Genomic DNA, 21,047 nt, shown 5'->3' on the forward strand with positions numbered 1-21,047 from the left:
TGACTTGACAAATAAAACAGGTTTTGCTTCAAGCTTTTACCTAAAACGATAACATTACTCTCCCAGACACGACTTGTTGGTTTGATCTGGAGTTTTTTTTTAGTTTTACTTTGCTAAATCTTGAAACATAGACACATTTTGAAAAATAGTCCGGATTGGGATTCAAGGGGCCCCACACTGGACCCTTTAGGAGTCCAAATTACACCCGATTACCCTTTCATTTTTTACAGACTACATTTCAGTTTGCACACTAAATAAACGGCGCCACCTTCACGTCAGGAGGACGGTTCTTTAGCCGCACAATGTACATGTGTGACTAGAGGGCAGTCTTGGCTTTGTCGGGCGAATTGTAAGCTGGATTGTGTGTGTTCCAGTGATTTATTCAGCTCCCCTGCTGTATGCCATGTAGTGGCTGGACACCCTGCTGACCGCAATGACAGGCTCCATAGCAATCTGCCAGACGCACAGCAGGACAAGACAAGCTCCCAGCTTCTGTTCTGTGTCTGGAACTGCATATCCATCCTATTGCTTTTCTTCCAAACATCATCATCATCATCATCCTCTCTCTCTCTCTCTGACTCTCTGTCTCTCGCCCACTTTGATTCAGCCTTTGCATCTTTTTCATCTGGTTAAGTCGCAGCGCTTTGACTTCTTTTTGAATAGAGATAAATCACCTCAGCCGCACGTCGGACTTTGCACCAGCCGGGTGAATAATGACGTCTGTTTCTGCTGCTTAATGGTGCTACACGTAACATTTCCATGCGTCATCCCTCCATGTGAGTGTTACCAATGTAAGCACGCTCCGCACCGCCGAACCTGCAGGAAAATCCGCGGTTTAAATGGCAATTTATTTTAATTACTTTGACCCCTTAAAGTTTTAAACCTTGTGAAGCAAGCACATGTACACAAACGTCAAACCAGGAAGCGTTTTGTGGGAGGAGCGTGAAACAGAGTGATTAAGAAAAAAAGAAATCACGCACAAACACACACACACACACACACACACGCAGGAAACCGAAGGTTGACACGTTCATCCTTACGACTGTACGAGTGCTGCCATGGAAAACATTACGCCAGCACCGTGCCTCCACTCTGTGCATATCCCTTCCTCATTCTCTCCGCCCGGCCAGCCATCGCTCCCTGACGACAGATCAATCACCGCGACCATATGTGGTGATGTCATGTTCCTTAAGAGTGAAAGGTCGGGGCTTGTTGTGTCCATCTGCTCCGCTTTGTGGAACATTCCAGCGCTTTAAGACATTTGCATGGCTGTCAGACTGAAAATAAAAGCTAATCTCCCTTCACCCAACAGGAGAAGAAGAAAGAAAGTGAAGCATGTGTGAAATAACCCATCTAGAAAAGGGTCTATCTTCCTAAATGTAGGAGTCTTTAATAAACCTCAATATGTAGAAATGTAATTTCTACACCAGATCGAAGTGTTAATCTGCTCTTCCACCTCATGGTTTACAGGGAAACAGTAGTGGTTGTTATTAATGGTATGAACAGCATAGATTGTTGTGTTCTACACACATGGTGCACGCACACAGACACACACACACACACACATGCAGATCTATCCCCCTGGGACGCATCATCACAGGAGTGGGACAGCCCCGAGCAACACAACTCTTATTACAGCTCCTCTCCTGCTCCACGTGCCACGGAGCAATTACCACCATTAAACTACTCGCCACCTGTTAACTGCCATGTAAATATTCATCTGCAGCAGGGAGAGCGTTGTAGCCACTGGCCTGTATGGAAATGACTCGTCCAGTAAATCAAACCCCGGTGACAAGTCAATGCTGATGGACGGAGAAAAGAAGAAGGAAAAAAAAAAAAAAAAAAAGGTTTGCAAGCTCATGAAATGTAAATGCAATACGTTAGCGTAGGAAAACAAGGCATAAAGAGGCTTGTTACGCCATTTGCATGAGAAAAGGAGTTGCTTGTTGGTTGCCTGCTGCCTATAAATAAATACTCTATACGCCTGTATACCAAATAGAAAGTAGGTGACGATGAAGAGCATAACTTTCCCCGAGGGGGTAAGGTCTCACGTGGAAGCGTTTACCAGTAGGTGAATTTAAATGAAAATGGGAGCCATATTTGCCGGAGCATCCTGCATGCTTAAGTACACGAGCTGCATCACTATTCTGTCTGGTGAGAGGTATAAAACACAACGGGAGGGCAGTTTGTTAGGATTAAGGATAAGAGTTGAATTAACTAACTAGGAGAAGTACTTTTACCGCTTTCAAGGCTGCAGGCGGGCTTTTAGGAATACTTAGGCTCATTTTATAACTATTTTAATGTCTTAAACAGATTACCTGCCTGGTGTTTACATGTCAGTATAGTAGTTTAGTATTTCATCTTTATGAAACTATCCCAACTATAAAACAAATGTAAAATAATTGTGTTAATATCATACAGTTGAAATACACGTTTGGAGCAGAACAACCGAACAGTCTATTGTTTCAGAGCTTAAATTGCTTTTTAAACAAAGTCTGTAACACTTTTTAGTAATATTTGCAATTTAGATCATTTATTTCAGAATTGTTTTCTTTTATGATTTTGATCCAATGCGTCTTTTTAAAAATGTTTTAATAGGGTCAGACATTGAATGTCTCCATTTTTTTATAAAGTTTGTTGGACTTCTTGACCAAGTCTGATATGTTGTATATTAAATATAGAAAATATAGAACGTAAAAAAAGCTAAATGTTTGGCTTCTCTTTCCGACATCAACACATTCACCAAGTGAAAGAAATGAATTGGTTTCCCCCGCTGTTGTCGCTGTGCTGCAAGGTCAAAATGCTGACAGTAATTTGGCCTAATTGTTCTAATTGTACTAATTAGTTTGGGCATGTAAAAATGCTTGACTGGCATCTGTGAATACACACACACAGCGGAAGCTACATGATCCTGACATAATCCGATTCTAAAATAAATACTTTTAACATTTAAAACATAAAAAATGACTTATATAAGATTGGATGGTTATGATTGCCCCATGGCACTGCATGAACGTCTTTCTGCAGCTCCAGCTTTTACTCTCTGCTACCGTCTAGACGCCACGACACCCAAAACCTGTGCATGTGGATCTAAAAACGTCCAGTGCCCCATGTGCACCGGCTCCAGGTCCAGCACCCAGCGCAATTCGTTAGGGGGTCGGAAGTAAAGACCCGTGACCGGGATGTCTTTTAACACACGGTTTGTAAATCAATATAGCATTAAAAGGAGCTGCTTTTATGTCTCTCACAACTCTCCAGCTCATGTTTTATGGCCTCTGTGGTGTTTAGAGCTATAGCTAACCGCTTAGGTAAAGCCGGAGATGAAAAAAAGGGTTGTGTGAACTATTCCCAGATTTGATTTCACTTTGTGCAACTGGATATTAGCGGCCAGCGACGCCACAATGCCTCTCGGTGTTTGGGGCATTTACATGTTTCGCCTCCTTTTCCACCATAACACGCCGTTATCTTGAGAAATGTCCCGCTCTGCCCTGATCCCGGGGTCTCGTCCCGATAATCTTTTATCCCCCGGCCTTTCAGGGATGAAACCACATCTGTCTCCGGTCACTATTTACACGCTCTTTCACCATAAAGTACTCCCGAGTCACACATGGACACCGGGACACACACACACACACACACACACGCCCTCCTCCTATCTCATGCCTAATTCAAACCTGCCTTATGAGTCCCCCGACGGAACCACACCGAGTCGGCTCAACACATGCACACAGACATTCAATCACCGGAAAGCAGCGCATGGCCACATATAAATCCATCCAGTAAAGCGTCTTCCAGACCGTCCCCAATGCGAATGAGATGTCCCAAAGCCTTGTGCTGCTATCTGGCCTCGGCGGAGGCATGGCTGTGATCTATGCCCCTCTAATTGTTGCAGGGGGAGGTTTGAGATGCACATTGTAAATCCTACACGCCGTGGAGTTTTGCTAACAACTCCTCATTTTCACTTTTGTTTGCCTGCATTGCAAATCGCCAAGAAAACCAGTAGATTGACGTTGTTGTTAGGAATATAAAATCACCGCCAAATTTTGTGATTTAAAAAAATGATGCTGTTTAGCCCTCTGTCTCAAACTCTCTCTTTCCCCCCCCGATCTTACTGAATATCGTCCGCTATCACGTCTTGACCGGTCTTGGCAGGTCTGATGTCCGTGTCTGCTCTCAACAACAGGTGGTTAGCCATGTCTGACATCTGTGGCTCCGCACAGTCGGGGTGAATGCCAGGCTGAATAATGCACCAGAGCGCCACTGTTCGGGGAGGCACACGCCACTCTGCTCTGCCTCTTCTGGTTTCTGGATCTAAAACACCTCCAACCGTCTGGGAGGCACCGCGCACGCTTCCGAATATAGCTTCTTCAAGTCTCTATAATCGATAGTTTTATATTTACAGTGGAGCATGAGGTCACTTTTACCCGACCCCGCAGCTCCTCTCAGCATGCGTTATATTGTATATTTTTTTAGGGTTTTTTTTTTGTGAAAAGCTCTAAACACGACACGTCTGGCTCCAAATAGCAGACAGGTAGAGTTACCTGAATACAGTGGGGCATTGAGTTGCTAAAAAGCCAGAGAGGAAACATTTAAAAGGCTCAAACGGGAGTTAATATTTGAATTACATTCATTAGCGGGCCAGGGACGTGACTCTGAATAAATGGTTAAGTTGCTGCATGTGAAGCCAACATGATTGACAAATCAACTCAAAGAGTATAAATATGTCAGAGTTGTGTTAACAGCTTGTTCCCACAAAAAAAATGTGTAATTGCAGCTTTGAGTTGTTTTTTTCCTGTTGTTTTTACGAAAACGCATCGTTGCAGCTTTTGGCAGCTTTAAGGTATTCTGAAATTGTAGCAAGTAGGAAACCTCTCCAATTCACTTTAAAGGGCAAATAATGCAGCTGAACTTTAAGGCTGCTCTTATTCCTACCTTTAAAATTGAAATTCGATTACAACCCATGACTTAATCAAGTAAAAGAAGGTCTGTAAATCTCCGCTCCCACCGCCTGCTCAGAGTAAACAAAACAACCATTTTGACCTAAAGGAGTCTGTTTGCTGCCATTAATCCTTCAGACAGGATTTACATAAGACCAGGGGTGTGAGTGTCCTGATGCCATGTCAGTGTGTCTGTCAGCGTGGAAGAATTATCTCCGTCCTTCCCTCCACCGCGGGCTGCTGACCCCTGGCTGACCCGCGGGCCAGCGGCCGGGGTGTTAATGTTCACCCTCACCAGGGTCGCACCCAGCGTGTTTATTTTATGACACAGGAGAAGGGACCACAGAAGGGAGTGTGGCCCCAGCACATTGACCCCCAAACCCATTAGAGTGGAGACTACTGAGCTGTTAAAAAAAAAAAGGTTCTTATGTAGTTACGCTGGTCTGTACTGGTTAACAGTTCCCATGGATTTTGGCATGGCAATGCTTCAGAATCATAATCAGTGTTTACCTCCTCCATTAATACAATTCCAGTCTTTATTTTTTCCTTGTAGGAAATTTGGTTTGCAAGCATCAAACAAAAGCAACAAACCGCCACATTTCATTCTATGCAAACGTGCACCAAAGACAGTAGAGGCCTCCGAGGGTTTTTGTTGCGCCATGCACGCGCTGTTTTGCATTTGTTCGTCGTGCCCGTAAGTGGAAATCAAAACGAAAGAACAAATCGCAAATTTCATAGTTGATTAAACTGACTGATTTGCTGGAAGCCTCCAGTTGCAGTCTACTTTTCGTTCTCACAAGCATCAGACTTCCCATTGTGGCCAAATGTTTGTGCAAATGCACATTTGCATGTGTTTGAAACGCGAATGTAAGGGTGTGCGTGTGTGTGTGCGTGTGTGTGCACGTGTGTGTGCGCGGCAGCATTGTGCAAGAATCACTCGGGAGGGAATCTGTCGGCCACATTTCCAATTCCGCTCAATTTCAGCAAGAATCTCGGTAATCCCGCTGAAGAGCCGCAGTTCTCCCACAGTGACATCCCATAATGGCACTAACACCAGAGTGGTGGGCACCCAGTTACGACTCCTGGGCTCCATTCGGTGCACGTTCCCAATCCCCCAACCTGTCTGTATGCAAACAGAGCCCCTCAGAGGAGAACACTGATCTGGGAGCCTTCCACTGAGCCCTGTGTAGACATATTTAATGCCTCAATAACCACTGCTTAAGACAGAGCGATGAACGCTGGGGGCTTTCATTACCGCAAGAAGTTTATCCGTGTGTGTGTGTGTGTGTGTGAGAGAGAGAGAGAGAGAGAGAAAGAGAGAGAGACTACAGTGTGTACCTAAATAAGCGTTCCACTGTCATTTACCATGGGGAATGTCAAGCCGCTGTTGTTTTAGAAAAGCACCAATGGCAGCTTCTCCGTAGCTGATTTTCTCTCGTGAATTAACACAGCTCACCTATCGGAGATGCCACTAATCTGTCTTTCATCGCTGCAAATGTATTTGCTGTGGACGCCGGCGATGTGTGTAAAACTCAAGGTGACTGAGGTCAAATGCAAAAAAAAAACAACCCAAAACAAATCCAAGCAGTTACCGAATTAAAAAAAGGAGAAAATACAATTGGATTTGGATTAAAACCAAATTCTAATATTTTGCTGCTTTCTCTTATTTATTTATTTTACCCTTGTTTCCATGCGCCTATTGGTGTCTGGGAGGTGCCGAGGCAGCTGGAGAGCAGGGTAAATACAGTCAGAGCTGTGTCACAGCATCAGCTCTGCAGCTTATTGGTTCCTCACATATGTACACACTCTGGGGCGACGCGGGGACCTAACCACGGGTACAGTACACGGATTGACATATGCACGCGTGGAAAAGCAGATAATGGGAATCCATATTTCCTCGTAGGGCAAAATGGAAACACTGTGTTGTGACTTATATTCACGTCGTAACGAAACCTGTCGGCATTTAGACACACGTCTCTCTCTCACTCCTCGCCATTAGTTTCATTTACGGGCTCTTTCTGTCTTCCTTCCACTTTGGCAACGATGACAAGAACGCCCAAGAGGAAAAGCCTCTCTCCTCCCCAGACGCTCATCACCCAGAGAGAGTGAGCGAAACTCATAGAAGGATTCATTTGTCTGCACAGGAAACAGTGTAATGTTAATCACAACTTTAATTTGGGGCCGAATTAGCATTTTGATGAACTTGCTGGGGCCGACTCGCGTACTCAGAGCACCTCCGAACGCAGAGGAAACAGGCAGCGTGGCTAATTACCGCTCGCACGCGGCAGATGGGCCCCGTGAAGGGCCCTGACAGGAAGAGACGCAGAGGGCAAGAATTGATGGGGAAAGAGTCACCCTTAATGGGAGGGGGAGAGAGAGAGAGGGAGAGAAACGTCCGGCCGTCACTCTCCAAATGAAGTGGTGCGTTCAAAAAGCGGCAGCTAAAGAAGGCGGGGAGCACGAAACATAACATTTCCGTCTTTTAGGGGGGAAAACGCGACGACAAAGAGTCGGTAATAGCTTACAGAAAACACAACGGGCAAATCTTGGTCAAACATGCAGCCTGTTTACATATGCCCAACCGTTTCAATCTCCGAGCACAGAGTGTGACCCGACGTGGTGCCTCGCTCTCATTGCCTCCTCGCTCATTCGGTGAAATCTTTCCACTAGCGCGTTTAAAATCGACTGCTTTTCATCTCTCTTTCCCGGTTGCGGCATCCTGTCGCCATTTCCACAACATCTCCTGGATTTTCCTCACGTCTTCTTCTCCTCCAACGATTCCCAGCATATAAACGAGCTGAACTCTGATCGGGTTATTTGAATCTTTGTTAGTGCAGTTATGGTGAGCGGATAAAAATATACAGGGGTGGATCTCCATGGCAGTGTGGGCACTTGGGGTCAACTCAAAGCTCCTATGTCAAATTTCTAAACCGACAAAACCATTTTCATTGCCTCCATTATCTGTTGTTTGTCCGCAGGATTACGGGAAAAACTACTACTACCCATCATGCAACTCGGGGGAAGGGTGCCGCAGAAGAACCCAATTCAATTTGGAGTGGATCCCAATCAAAGGGTGTGTTTAGTTTCTGAACTCAGATCTCGGGAAGTGCTTTTATGTGAAGGAGTTGTGTAAAGTCTGAGAAACGTCTCCAGTTGATGTAATTGAGGTCGTCGATGTTTTGGGCTGAAGTTTGAGAAAAATGAAAATAATCTGGTGGTGCGGAGTTGGAAAGTAGTTCTCTTTCCAGACCTCTGTAGCTTCTCGTCTCTGCTTGAGGCGACTCCGAGATAAATTAGCCACCGGCGGCATAACACACACCGGCGACCAAGCTGTCTGTGGTCACCAAGCCATGATGGGGAAGAAAAACAACCTATAAAAAGACAAATCTCTGGTTCTGCTGCTTTTCAAAACCTCAGCAAACATGTCAAAAGCCATCCGGTCTTAAACCAGGTTCATGTCTCTGTGACGTCTTCAGGTTTCTGCTTTTCATATCAACCACACGGCAAAGGTTATTGAAGGTGCTTGATTTTTTTACTATCCATTAAGGGCCTTGCTCAAGGGCACAATCGCTAACCCAGATCACGATCCTAATCACTCCTAATGAGAGCCCGTTAGAGGAAACGATGCACCACGTTCCTCGTTGAGGTCTGACCTTCATCCTCTCACCTCCACACCACCTCTTCCTCAAGACGTTCCCCTAAATAACCTTCGCTCTTGCTTTCTCCCATCCCCCCCCTTTTTTTCTTCATGCAATTTCTGGCTTCCCACGGAGAAGCATGATTTGTAAAAACACAATAAAAATGGAAAGATGGGTGAGACTTGGTGTCGAGGGAGGTAGGGGTCGGGAGGACAGCAAAGCCGGCTCCCCCGTCGTGGCTGCCCGCAGCGGGGCATTAACAGGATGTCCGGGGCAGGGTAAAGCTTCTACCGGCGGCTTGCAGCTCATAGCTCACCTCAGAGAACTTCCCAAATCCCTGACAGGCTGTCAGTCGCTGCAGAGATCTGCAGGCGCTGAATCTGCATTAAACATCACCGTCTTATTTGTAAGAATTTTTGTTTTTGTTTGCATACACATGGAGGAAAAAAAGATAGAACACCGAGCGCCTGATTTGAATTTCACTTGAAAATAACTTGCGCGGACAAGGATCCGCAGCGGCGAAGGAACCAGGGTGACCTCTGACCTATAGGTGGCTCGTGAAAAATATAGGAAGGAAATGAGATCCGCTGATGAGGGATTCGTCACGCAGAGAGGGAGACGTCGGGTGTGTTCCCGGCTTGTGTTAACTTCAAAGACTTGATAGGAATGCCTCTTTGGAAACATCAGATGTGACGGATGCAGCAACATATTGTTTGCTTTAAAATGGAGAACCTGAGAACCGGTTGGCATCCGGAGCTGGCCTCTAATTGCCAATTTGCTGTTTTTATCTGTCTGGAATTAGAAAATAATGGAAAGGTATAGCCTTGTAGGCCTAATGTTGAGTCCAATGGAGGCCATTTAGATAGATACCCACAATGCTCTCTCTCTTTCTCTCTCTCTCTCTCGCACACACACACACACACACACACACGCACGCACGCACGCGCACACACACTCACGAGGAAGACAGCAGGAGTGTCTCCAATTATGGTAGGATGCAGCATCAATTTAAGGGCTAATTATGTGCGTAATGAGCTCACCGGCGTGCGTCCGCGCCCCCGTCACCGCGCCCGCTGCTCTAACCCCTCCACACCCCCCTCCTCCATCTGAGCGCTCGGCACCTAATTAAAAAACTACATGCGCCGCGGCGCTCTCATCTGATTCACACCATGGAAATTAATCCTCAGATAAACGTGTTTGACGGACACCAAACTACCGCATGAGCCCTGGACGCTGCACACGGCTCTCTCTCAGCCGGATGTAGGCCTAACTTGGTTTGCATTCGACTCTTTTTTTGTTGTTGTTTAATAAGAAAATCCTAAACCTTATTTCAAATTCCGAGTGTAAATTAAATACAGTGTACGTTAGAGCATGTGGAGCTACGTGTGCTTTAAAAGCTGCTTCATGTTGAAGAATGACAAAAAAAAGAAAAGAAAAAAAAAAGGTTCTGAATCCGGAGGGAAGCAAATGAAATATTTAGTGGAGCCACTAAAAGAGACGAGCGCGTCTTGTTTTAGGCGGGTGCGTGTAGGGTAATTAAAGAGGATTTAAGGCCTATTTATTAGACAGCCAACAGCACATAATACATATCTTTTCCCCGTAGCAGCGACGTCCTTTTAGTTATGTATCACTATGTTGTGTTTGGTTTATTATTAGAAACATCACAGCACCTGCATCCCTTATCCGCATTTCACCAAAAATGTGAGGAAATGTGTTTTGCCCAGTGAATAATGAAAACTCCTTTCGGCCTGATTGCAAATCACGACGCACAGATTATTTTCCATTTATATCGATGATGAAAAAGACAACAACTCAGAAACGCGACATGATGAATATTGTTTCATAATTGCCTGATTTAACGGTGGAAATAAATGATTGTTTCTTTTTTATATCTCATATCAAAACGATTTTTTAAAATTCTGGTTCCCTAAAATAAAAAAAATAAAAAAACAGCTGAATGTCTTTTATTGCCACGTCATCCGCAGACCATTCCCATTACTGCGCTTTTTTTTTTATCCAGATGCATCTATTTATTCCAGCTTGCTCCGAGATCCCCACGTTAATGACAAAAACACAACAAGATCACATCGGCGCTCGCTCCGGGCAAGGCCAAGTAGCGCGCATACCCTCGTCCGCACCAAGTCGACGCCCACGGAAAGAGTCCAATCCGGAAAGGACTTTCGGCGCTCCCGTCCAATCAGAGCGAGGTGGGCGCAGGGTGGGCGGGTCTCGATCGGCTCCGGAGAGGGACATTGAGATAGTTGAGGAGAGGAGGCTTGTTGGGCACGAATGCCACTCGTTGCGCGTCCTTAATAATTTGGAGAGGTGTATGCAGCGCACGGCACCGTTCGCCTTTCCAGGTGGAAAATCCAGGAGGAGCCCGAGGACCAAACTTAACTGGGACGACTGGTGAACCCGGTTCAGGACAGGTGAAATTCCCAGCAGGCTGCCTTGCGAGGCCACAGGATCGATTCAGATGTAGGAAAGTACAGTGTATCTCCGCGCGGGTAGGACATGCTGCACACATATCCGTCTCAACGCGTCTCGTCAGCGTAAAGTTAGGAATTTTTTGTAGTCTGAAAAAAATAAGTGCAACACCTCGGCCCGGAGAGGGGAGAGTGTGTCACGAACACGTTTCAGGAACTGCGTTTGGAGGCGAAGGAGATTTCCTCGAAGCCTCTGTGACCAACAGCCTGAAAAACGCAGAACTATTTCAATTATATATTTACTATTTATTATATGAAAGGCTGACATGACACGGATACGTTTGCAGTGTGTTCCTCGCCAATCGGTTTATAATTTATAAATGTAAAACGTGTTTCTTCATAACATGTATTTATATGTTTTACGCAGAGAGTGCTGTTGTCTCTTATTGTGATTATTTTTATTTGTTATAATTAAATATATATTGTTGTTAAAAGCCAAGACTGACTTCTGTAATAAATTCGCCTTTTTATTTTGATGGATGTATTTAATGCTGTTGTTGTAGGCCTCTTACAGCCCAACAACACAGCGGTCAACGTGGGCCTCCGCATCAACATGCAGCGATGCTTTCCAGGCTGCTGGATGAGACAATAATGTGTTTTTTGGGGGGGGGCTTGTTGTTTTCCTGTGTGTTTTGCAGGTGATGGATGGGATTCCGCAGCTCCGTGGAGGTTAAACAACCAGCTGAAGAAATCAGGACGACCTGCAGGGATATTCACTCTTTTCTGGATTCGACTGTTTACATTAAAGCTCCAGCTGCTTAAAAAAAAAAAAAAAAGTTTATAATAATCTGCAATGAGAAGGAGTGAAAGCGGAGAGGAATCAGTGAAACTGCCGGTTTGAACTCCTCGCACAAGGAAGGATACCGTGAACCGGCGCCGACATGAAGGAGAAGTCTAAAACGGCCGCAAGGACTAGACGGGAAAAGGAGAACAGTGAATTTTACGAACTGGCCAAAATGTTGCCTCTACCGTCGGCCATCACATCCCAGCTGGACAAAGCCTCCATCATAAGACTGACGACGAGTTACCTGAAGATGAGGATTGTTTTCCCTCAGGGTGAGCGAGAAGCACAGTAGACAGACGAGGCTCTATGAGGGAGAAAATACATCTAGTATTATATTATAATAATAGGCTACCTTATCATTTAGTAACCCCACGATGGAAATATAATTTAGTTACGCGTTACTTTGCAAATAAAATCGTCTAATTATTAATAATATCAACACTACCATAGGGATATATATATGCCATACAGGAATATAATAGGTATATTACGGTATTTTTTTCACTGATCTGCACGTGGATCATGGTCGAGTTGGGTTCAGTGTGCCTAAAGGAGACGACGTGCCACCATCTTTTATACGGCTCTCTGCAGGATTCTTTAACTGCGTGACTGAGAACAAGACGTAGCAATTATTTCAACATAAAGGCCCCGTACGGTTTCTAATCAGCTCCAGCAAAGGAAGCAGGAGGCGCACAATCGTATGCAGCCTAGAAGAAAAACGACCCTAATGACGAAATCAGAAGCCCAACCTTTTTTTGTTGTTGCAGCAAACCTATTCATATTTAGCCGTCATAACATGTAACATAAAGGTGTTTTTTTTTAATTATTTTTTTTATTCAAGTACAGGGAAAATAATATTTTGTAGCTGTAGTATTTTGAATATTATCCATCCGATTTTTTTAAGTGGAGGTTTTCTATAGGCCTACCCGCTATTTTTTTCCCCATATAGCCGCACCTGTCATTAATGACACCAGACCTCCGCGAGATTTCTCATAAAACTGAATTAATTTCACTGAGCATCACGGCTAAACAAGGGCCAACAATCTGGTTTTAATATAAGGTATTAAAAAGCAGCGTATTTACAATAAATAAATAAATGATAAAATAATATTTCCCGGAGCATCGTGATGCATTCAAACATCCAGCGGTTTGTGACGTCACTCCTCCAGACTGAAAGTCTAATAACGCGGTTGTTAGCGGAGACAAATCGCGTGTGCAACTTGTAAACACCAACAGATTATCGAGTTGTAGGCGACAGACAGGAAGCGACACTTTAAATGCTTTAACACTAAATAGGCCTTTTGGCGTGTGTGTGTGTGTGTGTGTGTGTGTGTCCTGCCTTTTCCACTACCTGCAGTAGTAATAATAATAATAATAAAAATAATAATAGAACCAATAACAAAATATGGTTTATCATTATTAATATTCAAATACCACAGCCAAACAGCAGTATTTATGTCTCTCTCCAGGTTTGGGTGAGGCTTGGGGTCAAGTAAGTCGGACCCGATCTTTGGACAATATCGGACGAGAGCTGGGAGCTCATTTGCTGCAGGTATATTATTATTACGATGCTGATAATTACCGTCGTAATTAACTGTTTATTATCTGTGGCCGTGAGAGGTAACTGTGTCGTTTGTTCGCAGACGTTGGACGGGTTCATCTTCGTTGTGGCTCCGGATGGGAAGATAATGTACATTTCGGAGACCGCGTCGGTCCATTTAGGCCTGTCTCAGGTCCGTTATACGCCACGACGCCTATTGAATACGTTTGCTTTTTCACCCCCTTTTTTTGTGCGAATGGAATCGCCCGAGCCTTTACCTGTTAATTACATGAGTTATTCTCAACAGGTAGAGTTGACTGGGAACAGTATTTATGAGTATGTCCATCCTGCCGACCACGACGAGATGACAGCTGTGCTGACGCCACATCAGCCCTATCACTCCCACTTCGCCCAAGGTAAAAAAGCACGCATCTCCTCCCTGCAGCTGCTGAAATAATACGTTTGTTTGCAGCGATATTACCGTCATTAAGGTCACAAATGCAACGGATAATAATAATCTGTACCGATGTGTTAGAAATGCAGTATTCTGAAACAGTAAAATAAAAGCTTTTTATTTTAGTTTGAAATGTAACATAAATAATGACATTGCATATTCTTACTAATATATATATATTTATTTTTTCATTATTATTAAATAATGCTTTTCTTTCAGAATACGAAGCGGAGCGCTCGTTCTTTCTGCGGATGAAATGTGTGCTGGCAAAAAGAAACGCAGGCCTCACCAGCGGCGGATACAAGGTAGCTCTGTCGCTGCAGGCCTGCGATATTTCCCTTCACTGTTTATCAATTAACTAAACGCTCACTTGCAGTGGAATAATTCGATTCCATGATTGAATCATTCATTCTATAATGTAACGAAAAATGGAGAGCAATATTCAAATGGATCATCATTGACATAGAAAAAATCTTATCCTTTTGTATTTCTATAATATTGTTTTTCACTAATATTTACTATTTTAATTATATTTCTGGTCCATCATATAAATGATGCATCTATTAAATCATGCTATGTAATTACCCCTTCTTTATAAAGGGGCATTTCGTCATTTCCTTATCTGCATTCTGTCACCACCACAGGTGATCCACTGCAGCGGCTACCTGAAGATCCGTCAGTACAGCTTGGACATGTCGCCGTTCGAGGGCTGCTACCAGAACGTGGGCTTGGTTGCCGTGGGTCACTCCCTGCCGCCCAGCGCCGTCACCGAGATCAAGCTGCACAGCAACATGTTCATGTTCAGAGCCAGTTTGGACATGAAGCTCATTTTCCTGGACTCCAGGTACACAGCCAGTTTTGCTGCTTGGGACAATAATTGTTCTCGCTGTCGAGCACGTACTGTACATTTTTCATTAAGAGGGTTAAAGTAAACAAGGGATTCCAAACGGAGAAATCTGAGGTATCACTTTGCATATATTTTTTGGGGGAAAAAACAAGCGGTTAATTCCTCTCCAGGGTGGCAGAGCTGACCGGTTATGAGCCCCAGGACCTGATAGAGAAAACCCTGTACCATCACGTCCACGGCTGTGACATCTTCCATCTCCGCTGTGCACACCATCTCCGTGAGTCACCAACCTGCACTGTTATGCTTTTTACAGCGGGCCAACCTTCTCTTGTCAGCCTGCTGCAGCCGACCACATGCAGTCAATCTCTCACACACACACACACACACACACACACACACACACACACACACACTATGTACATTAATCTCTGTCTTCTGTCTAATTCTCCTTCAGTGCTGGTAAAAGGACAAGTCACCACTAAGTATTACCGCTTCCTGGCCAAGCACGGCGGCTGGGTCTGGGTCCAGAGTTACGCCACAATCGTCCACAACAGCCGGTCCTCAAGACCTCACTGCATAGTCAGTGTCAACTACGTCCTCACGTAAGTGTCACTTAATATTCCCAGCTCGGAGTCGGGGCCAAACCTTTCACGGGGAATGGACTGCTTCAAGAATGCAAGATTATATTCCTAATGCCTAGAACTTTGACACATTTGTTCATGGAAAAGGTATCTTTTACGTACGTTGGACTCTTTCATTTTTGTGTATGAATCGTGCATTTTAAATATCAAGTCGGTACACTTAGCGCATGTTGGACTTCGATTCCTAAAAATCACAGCTACGTAAACATAACACAAGGTTTAAGGGGCGACTGAGCTAAAAGCAACTGCATTTTTAATGGTGTTTGCAAAGGGAGGAGCATTGATTATTTAACTAGATTAAGTAAAATAATATCATTCACTCTCATGATGCATGCTTGCAGTTCAATCTGTGGTATCATGGTTCTTTGTCTCTCGGAGAAATCCGTCTCTTTATCCCTCTGTAGCCTCTCTGTACAAATCCGCCTAATGCTGCGGCTGCCTGGCTCAGGCGGTTGTGTGTTATGAGAGCACAAAGAACACTAAGGCCCTTTGAGACAGCAAGACAAACACCAGGGTTCAACCCCATCAAAAAACCTCTACTGTCACCATCGATCCGCAGTCTGTGGAAAGCAAAATCGATCAAACGGTGAACTAGGAATCAATAGCTATCTCATAGCTGTAGCACATGTTAGATTTTCCTCGTTAAGTTTGGTTGATCCACATGTGGCTCTTCAGTGTGCGTGTGTGTGCATGTGTGTGCGTGTGCATATGTGTGTGTGTGAGTAACTGGGTGTTTGTGTGACTCCCTGTACGTGTGCGCATGCATATGGCTGCAGTCTACGCATTGATTTCTCCAATGCTGCAAGGAGGAAAAACAAAGTAACTGTATTAAAACAGGCAGTGAATTTCCAATCGCATAATTAGCTCCAACACAGAAGTATCCAAAGGCTCAAAAAAAAAAAAAAAAAAAAAAATGCACCTACATTAAAAAGAAACAAACAGCAATTCAATTCAGCGTTTTTTAACCCAACAAGAATCCATTAATAAATCATGCTCGGAGGTTGAGGAGACATGAGGTGCTCTGACATTGACCCCTGAGGTGGAATTCGACTAACACAGCTGAGTTTGCACAAAGGCCCAACATTATTGGCTCAGACATAAGTCATCCAGAGCACAGATAGGATGCAGAAACCAGCCGGCGCAACTATACCTGCGTGAGCAAATAACACTCGCACTGTGCAGCGGCTATCCAAACACGGCCTTTCCCCTAAGGTGTTGTACATAAAGAATGGGTCATATTTAGAGTCATATTAAAGAGGCTGGCTGTGCAGGGTCAGGGATGGGCCACAGGGTTTAAAATGCCAGGCAGCTGCTATTACATACCGTTGATGTGATAAGTTAAGAATGGGCTCATGTTTGCCGAACACTTGACACAGGAGCCTTTTCACTCCCTCGACAGCGACGCTCGAGTTCAGCCACGGGACAGTGGGTTAAAATGTCAAAGATGGTGCACGAGCTGCATGACACATATACAAGGAAAAAGCCCCAAAAATGAAAAATAAAAAAGTTCCCATAAGATGCTTGCAGAGGACATCCAGTGCAGAGATAGTGGATCTACACGTGTGTGTGTGTGTGTGTGTGCATACTCACTCTGCGTCGTTTTCTAGCCTGGCAATGGTTGCACGACCGAGACGAATGATTAACTTTTCCGTGGTGTCTGTTATTTATCTCAGAAGTGGGAGGACTTTCTCTTGATATTTATCGGGAATGTTTTCACTTCTCATAGTCGTCACGTCGCTCACGGTGTGAAAAGTGTTTGCAAAATAAGTCTGCGCAGTGAAGTTATCTATGTTCAATATTGGCCAAGACGTCTGCAGACTGATTATGTCACTCGGTGCAACGCTGCCACCGAGACTGTACAAGGGAGAAAGAAGGCCAGACGGTACTTTTTAACCGAAGCAAAGTAGAGATGCTGTTTAAACTCATTTAAGAGCAGCCACAGTGGCAGCTATGTGAGGTCGCAGGTTATGCTAACCATGCTAACATGATGTTTAGCAGGTATAGTTTTTAAGCAGCATGCTAACTTGTGCTAATTAGCACCAAACACAGGTGCAGTTGAGGCGGATGGGAATCTTGTTTGTTTTGCATTGGACACAATAAGATTAAGGGACACTAAATAACATTTCTGAGCTATTATTCTGAGAAGGATCATCATCAGTTTCTTTGTACCAAATTTCATGTCAATCCATCCGAGATATTTCAGTCTCACTGGCCAACGTTGAGCTGCTAGCGTGGCTAAAAAGTCACAACCTGGATAAATATGGGCTCAAACTTAAATTTTTTTGTTATCTCTAACATATGTTTTGTTTGTGTCCAAAGGGATACTGAGTATAAGGGAATGCAGCTGTCTTTGGACCAAATGAGCCCCACCAAGCCGGCCTTCCCCTACGCCGACAGTCACAGCGAAGAGAGGAAGAGCACCAAGTCACGTCTGACCCAGGCCAAGGCCAAAGCCAGAGTGTCGCCCTACCCGCAGGTAATAAACGTATGGTTTCCTACAGCTAAATCCAGAAACGGAGACCCGGTGCAGGCTAACTCGATGGGAAGAGATTCACAAAAACTGGGATTTTCTTGTTTCTTTCAGCAGTTTTCAGCTTTCAACCCAGAGCGTTCAGAGTCCGACCAAGACAGCCAGTGGGGAGGGAGTCCGCTGACGGACTCCGCGTCCCCTCAGCTGCTGGATCCCGGCGAGGCCGCGGAGGCGTCTTGTGCCTACAGACTGTATCCGGACTCGGGCTCCCTGTGTTACGGCCTGGGTTTATCAGAGGAGGATCTCGCCCATGCCCAGACGCATCCTCACACCACCACCTGTGACCGCGTGCGATGCCAGAGCGGCCGTTACTTCCTCGGAACCCCCCAGTCGGGGAGGGAGGTGTGGTGGGACGCCACACGCTCCGTGCTCTCGCTGCCAAAATCGTCCGCGGAGAACAGCGAGGGCTACGAAATCACATCCTACCACGGAGCCATTCACGGTGAGGTGTGAGGGTCGAGACCGCGACCATCTGTCTCTGAAAATAGCACTGGCCTAACTTCTCGTGGTAGCTGTTTTCCAAATGTTATTATGGGACATGCTAAGTTGTTTACGCCGTGTCTTGCCAGTGTGCCGATTGCTACCATCTGTTCAAAAATTGCCTGCAATTGAAAGCCAAGTTGTTTCACATTTCACATCCTCAAACAGGGGAAAAAAACCCCCACTGTGCTGCTGCCAAGACCTCGGTTCTCTACGCATTTAAAGCAAAACATACACATTACACAGGCGACTCCTGGTTTTAGTGCAATACATGAGAAGAAATGGTGGAGTTTTCACACCAAAATAATTAAATTACTTATTAAGACAATGTGATTAATTGATTTCCCTTTTCTGAAATGCAACCATTGAACTCCCCTTACAGGACGGGGCCACTGGGATGAAGACAGCGTAGTGAGTTCACCCGACGGAGGCGGGTCCACCAGCGATTCAGGCGAGCGCTATCACGGTGACCACTTCCGGGCGACCCCCCGAGAGCCCAGCAAGATGGAGACCCTGATCCGAGCCACGCAGCAGATGATCAAAGAGGAAGAGAGCCGCCTGCAACAACACAAGGCGCCGCTGGACGTCTCGGGCCTCGCCAAAGCCCACAGCCCGTGCTTCACCCCCACGCTGACGCACCACTCCCAGCTCGCCATGACCAGCGTCGTATGCCGTGGCCCCGGAGCCCCGAGCGTCGACCTCTCCTCCGAACGCCTCCATCACCGGGACGGCGGCAAAGTGCTCGGGCCGCACGACAACGACGAGAACACGACCAGCCCGGCGTCTCTGTCGCGCCTCAGCAGCCCCAGCTCCGACGGGATCCCCAGGTCGGGCCTCGCCCTCGCCAAAGACTACATGCAGACGGATCTGTCCCCCCACCCTCCACAGCCCCAGGGGAGCCCGCTGCTCTATGCCGCCCAGGAGAGGCAGCCGCTGGACAGGCAAGCGGCCTATGCTTTGACTGGATACTCCCTGGAGCACCTGTACGACCCGGAGAACCTGCGGAGTTACTCCAGCCTGGCCTGTGGAGGAGTCCAGTACGACGTGGCGTCCCACGTGAGGATGCAGGCGGAGCAAATGCAGGGACACAAGGCCACCTCAGTGATCATCACCAACGGGAGCTGACGATGTCTGGTGCAGATAGGCCTCGTTCTCTAGATGAGGATGTCACAGTAAGGTGGTCCACACGCAAACACTGATCAGACACAAATGGCCGGACAATTAAAGAAAAAAAAAAGAGGGATGAAAAGTACCTGCACTGGGTTGACGGGCCCTCGGTGGCTCATTCAGCACAATTTGTGTTTTGTCTGCCTTTGTATCACATCGTTCTCTTTGATTTATCATGGGAGGATGAGTGTTGGAGAGGTGATGTTTGGTACGTCACTTCACAGGGCGGAGGTTTGCTCCATGACATAAGAATATAGTGTTATTTTAATGGTGAACTGAACTCCCCCCCCTCCCCCTCCCCCTGTAAAGGTGACCCAAATCTTTAGTCTGGTTAAACATCAAGCTAGTGTTTCTGTTCCGAACGCCTCACGCACCATTGGCCACGCGAGTTAATCTGTCCCGGACACTGTTTCCGAAAGGCAATCACGAAAAAGTGTTGTTCCACCGCTCCTTCACCTGAAAGAGGCGAGAGTTTTCACTATTGTAAGATGTCAATGTTTCCTGGTATTTATTTGTCAGTGGGCTGTTTTCTGTATGTGTCATTTTTTAAACTGTCCACGTAGTATCTTTGGTCGTGTTGGATTCCACCAACATGAGTTGAAAAAATTGTGTGGAAAACAGAAAGAAAACTGCCTCTGATGTGTAAAAGGGTAAAGGTCAACTTGTTTTAATGTGAAATACCTTCACTTTGAGTGCAAAGAGAGAGAACGCTAAACAACAACACATTTGTAATCTCCCCCTGCCCTCTAAATTTAGCCATTATGTGTATCAGTTGTGGCTGAAACAATATTTACATATCAGAGTATAGTTTTCCCTGTTTTGACCTCACTTTAACTGCTAACCCACATTGTTAGTGTAAACCTTAAATCATGCTCCACATGCAGTTGTTCTCCAAGAAAAACCCTTCATTTTTGCTTTTTAGGAGTTAAAATCATTATAAAAATGTGTTGAATGTCTTTAGTTTCTTATTTAATTTATGATGTAAATATCATCTCACAATGAACTTTTTGAGCAAGAAGTGACAAGATTATTTATTAATTGGTTTTGAAAAGGTCTTAAATCTGAATACAGTTGAAAAACAAATTACTTCTGTCTCTTGATTTTTGTCACACGTCTTTGAATGAAGACGCACACACATCACCGCTGCCTCACAGGTGAAAACAATAATAACTTTAGACAACTTTCCTCAATTGAACAATGCATTGGAAGATGAATAGAGATATAAATATAGTTATACATAGATATATGTATAGATATTAAGTTAATTTGTTCAGGTTTTTTCGGTGTAATGACAAACATTTGATATATGTATATAAATGCTGTATGTTTATACACAGCACATCTTTATTGTTAATTATTTTGTAGAAACAAAACCTTAAAAGGACCTTAAAACGCTTAAAAAATAAAAAAATAAAAAAATAAAAAATGTGCAAAGATGCAAATCTGGGTCACAAATATATTTCATTTTTGATAAAAAGCTAAATAATTTCCTAAAACAGCTGAGCACTGTAGTTCTTCATCCAACTTTACCCAACAAGGAGCG

At 44.9% G+C, this 21,047-nt stretch overlaps 1 protein-coding gene across 3 annotated transcripts; it reads left to right on the top strand.

Annotated features, from left to right (window-relative positions):
- The first annotated feature begins 10,868 nt into the window (after positions 1-10,868).
- On the top strand, positions 10,869-20,611 carry LOC311026427 (single-minded homolog 1-like). 3 transcript variants are annotated; one of them, XM_084029992.1, is made up of 12 exons: positions 10,869-11,053; positions 11,700-12,117; positions 13,315-13,397; positions 13,489-13,578; positions 13,693-13,801; positions 14,059-14,144; positions 14,484-14,683; positions 14,857-14,963; positions 15,141-15,288; positions 17,647-17,803; positions 17,912-18,299; positions 18,720-20,611. In XM_084029992.1, exons 2-12 carry the CDS (start codon positions 11,943-11,945, stop codon positions 19,460-19,462), a joined length of 2,286 nt encoding a protein of 761 aa, XP_083886118.1. In that variant the 5' UTR covers positions 10,869-11,053; positions 11,700-11,942; the 3' UTR covers positions 19,463-20,611. The 3 variants fall into 3 exon arrangements, with proteins under 3 accessions (XP_083886118.1, XP_083886119.1, XP_083886120.1); XM_084029993.1 differs by having other exon boundaries at positions 17,915-18,299; XM_084029994.1 differs by lacking the exons at positions 10,869-11,053; positions 11,700-12,117; positions 13,315-13,397 and having other exon boundaries at positions 13,555-13,578; positions 13,697-13,801.
- The last annotated feature ends 436 nt before the right edge of the window (positions 20,612-21,047 follow it).

Source organism: Eutrigla gurnardus (assembly GCF_963514095.1).
Source record: "Eutrigla gurnardus genome assembly, chromosome: 16".
NCBI classification, from domain to species: domain Eukaryota; kingdom Metazoa; phylum Chordata; class Actinopteri; order Perciformes; family Triglidae; genus Eutrigla; species Eutrigla gurnardus.

What these genes read in the sequence shown, in the direction of transcription:
- LOC311026427 (XM_084029992.1), top strand. Translation starts at nt 11,943, where the DNA reads ATGAAGGAGAAGTCTAAAACGGCCGCAAGGACTAGACGGGAAAAGGAG. An exon ending in TCCATTTAGGCCTGTCTCAG is followed by an intron (nt 13,579 to 13,692) that starts GTCCGTTATACG and finishes TATTCTCAACAG; the next exon opens with GTAGAGTTGACTGGGAACAG. An exon ending in TCACTCCCACTTCGCCCAAG is followed by an intron (nt 13,802 to 14,058) that starts GTAAAAAAGCAC and finishes CTTTTCTTTCAG; the next exon opens with AATACGAAGCGGAGCGCTCG.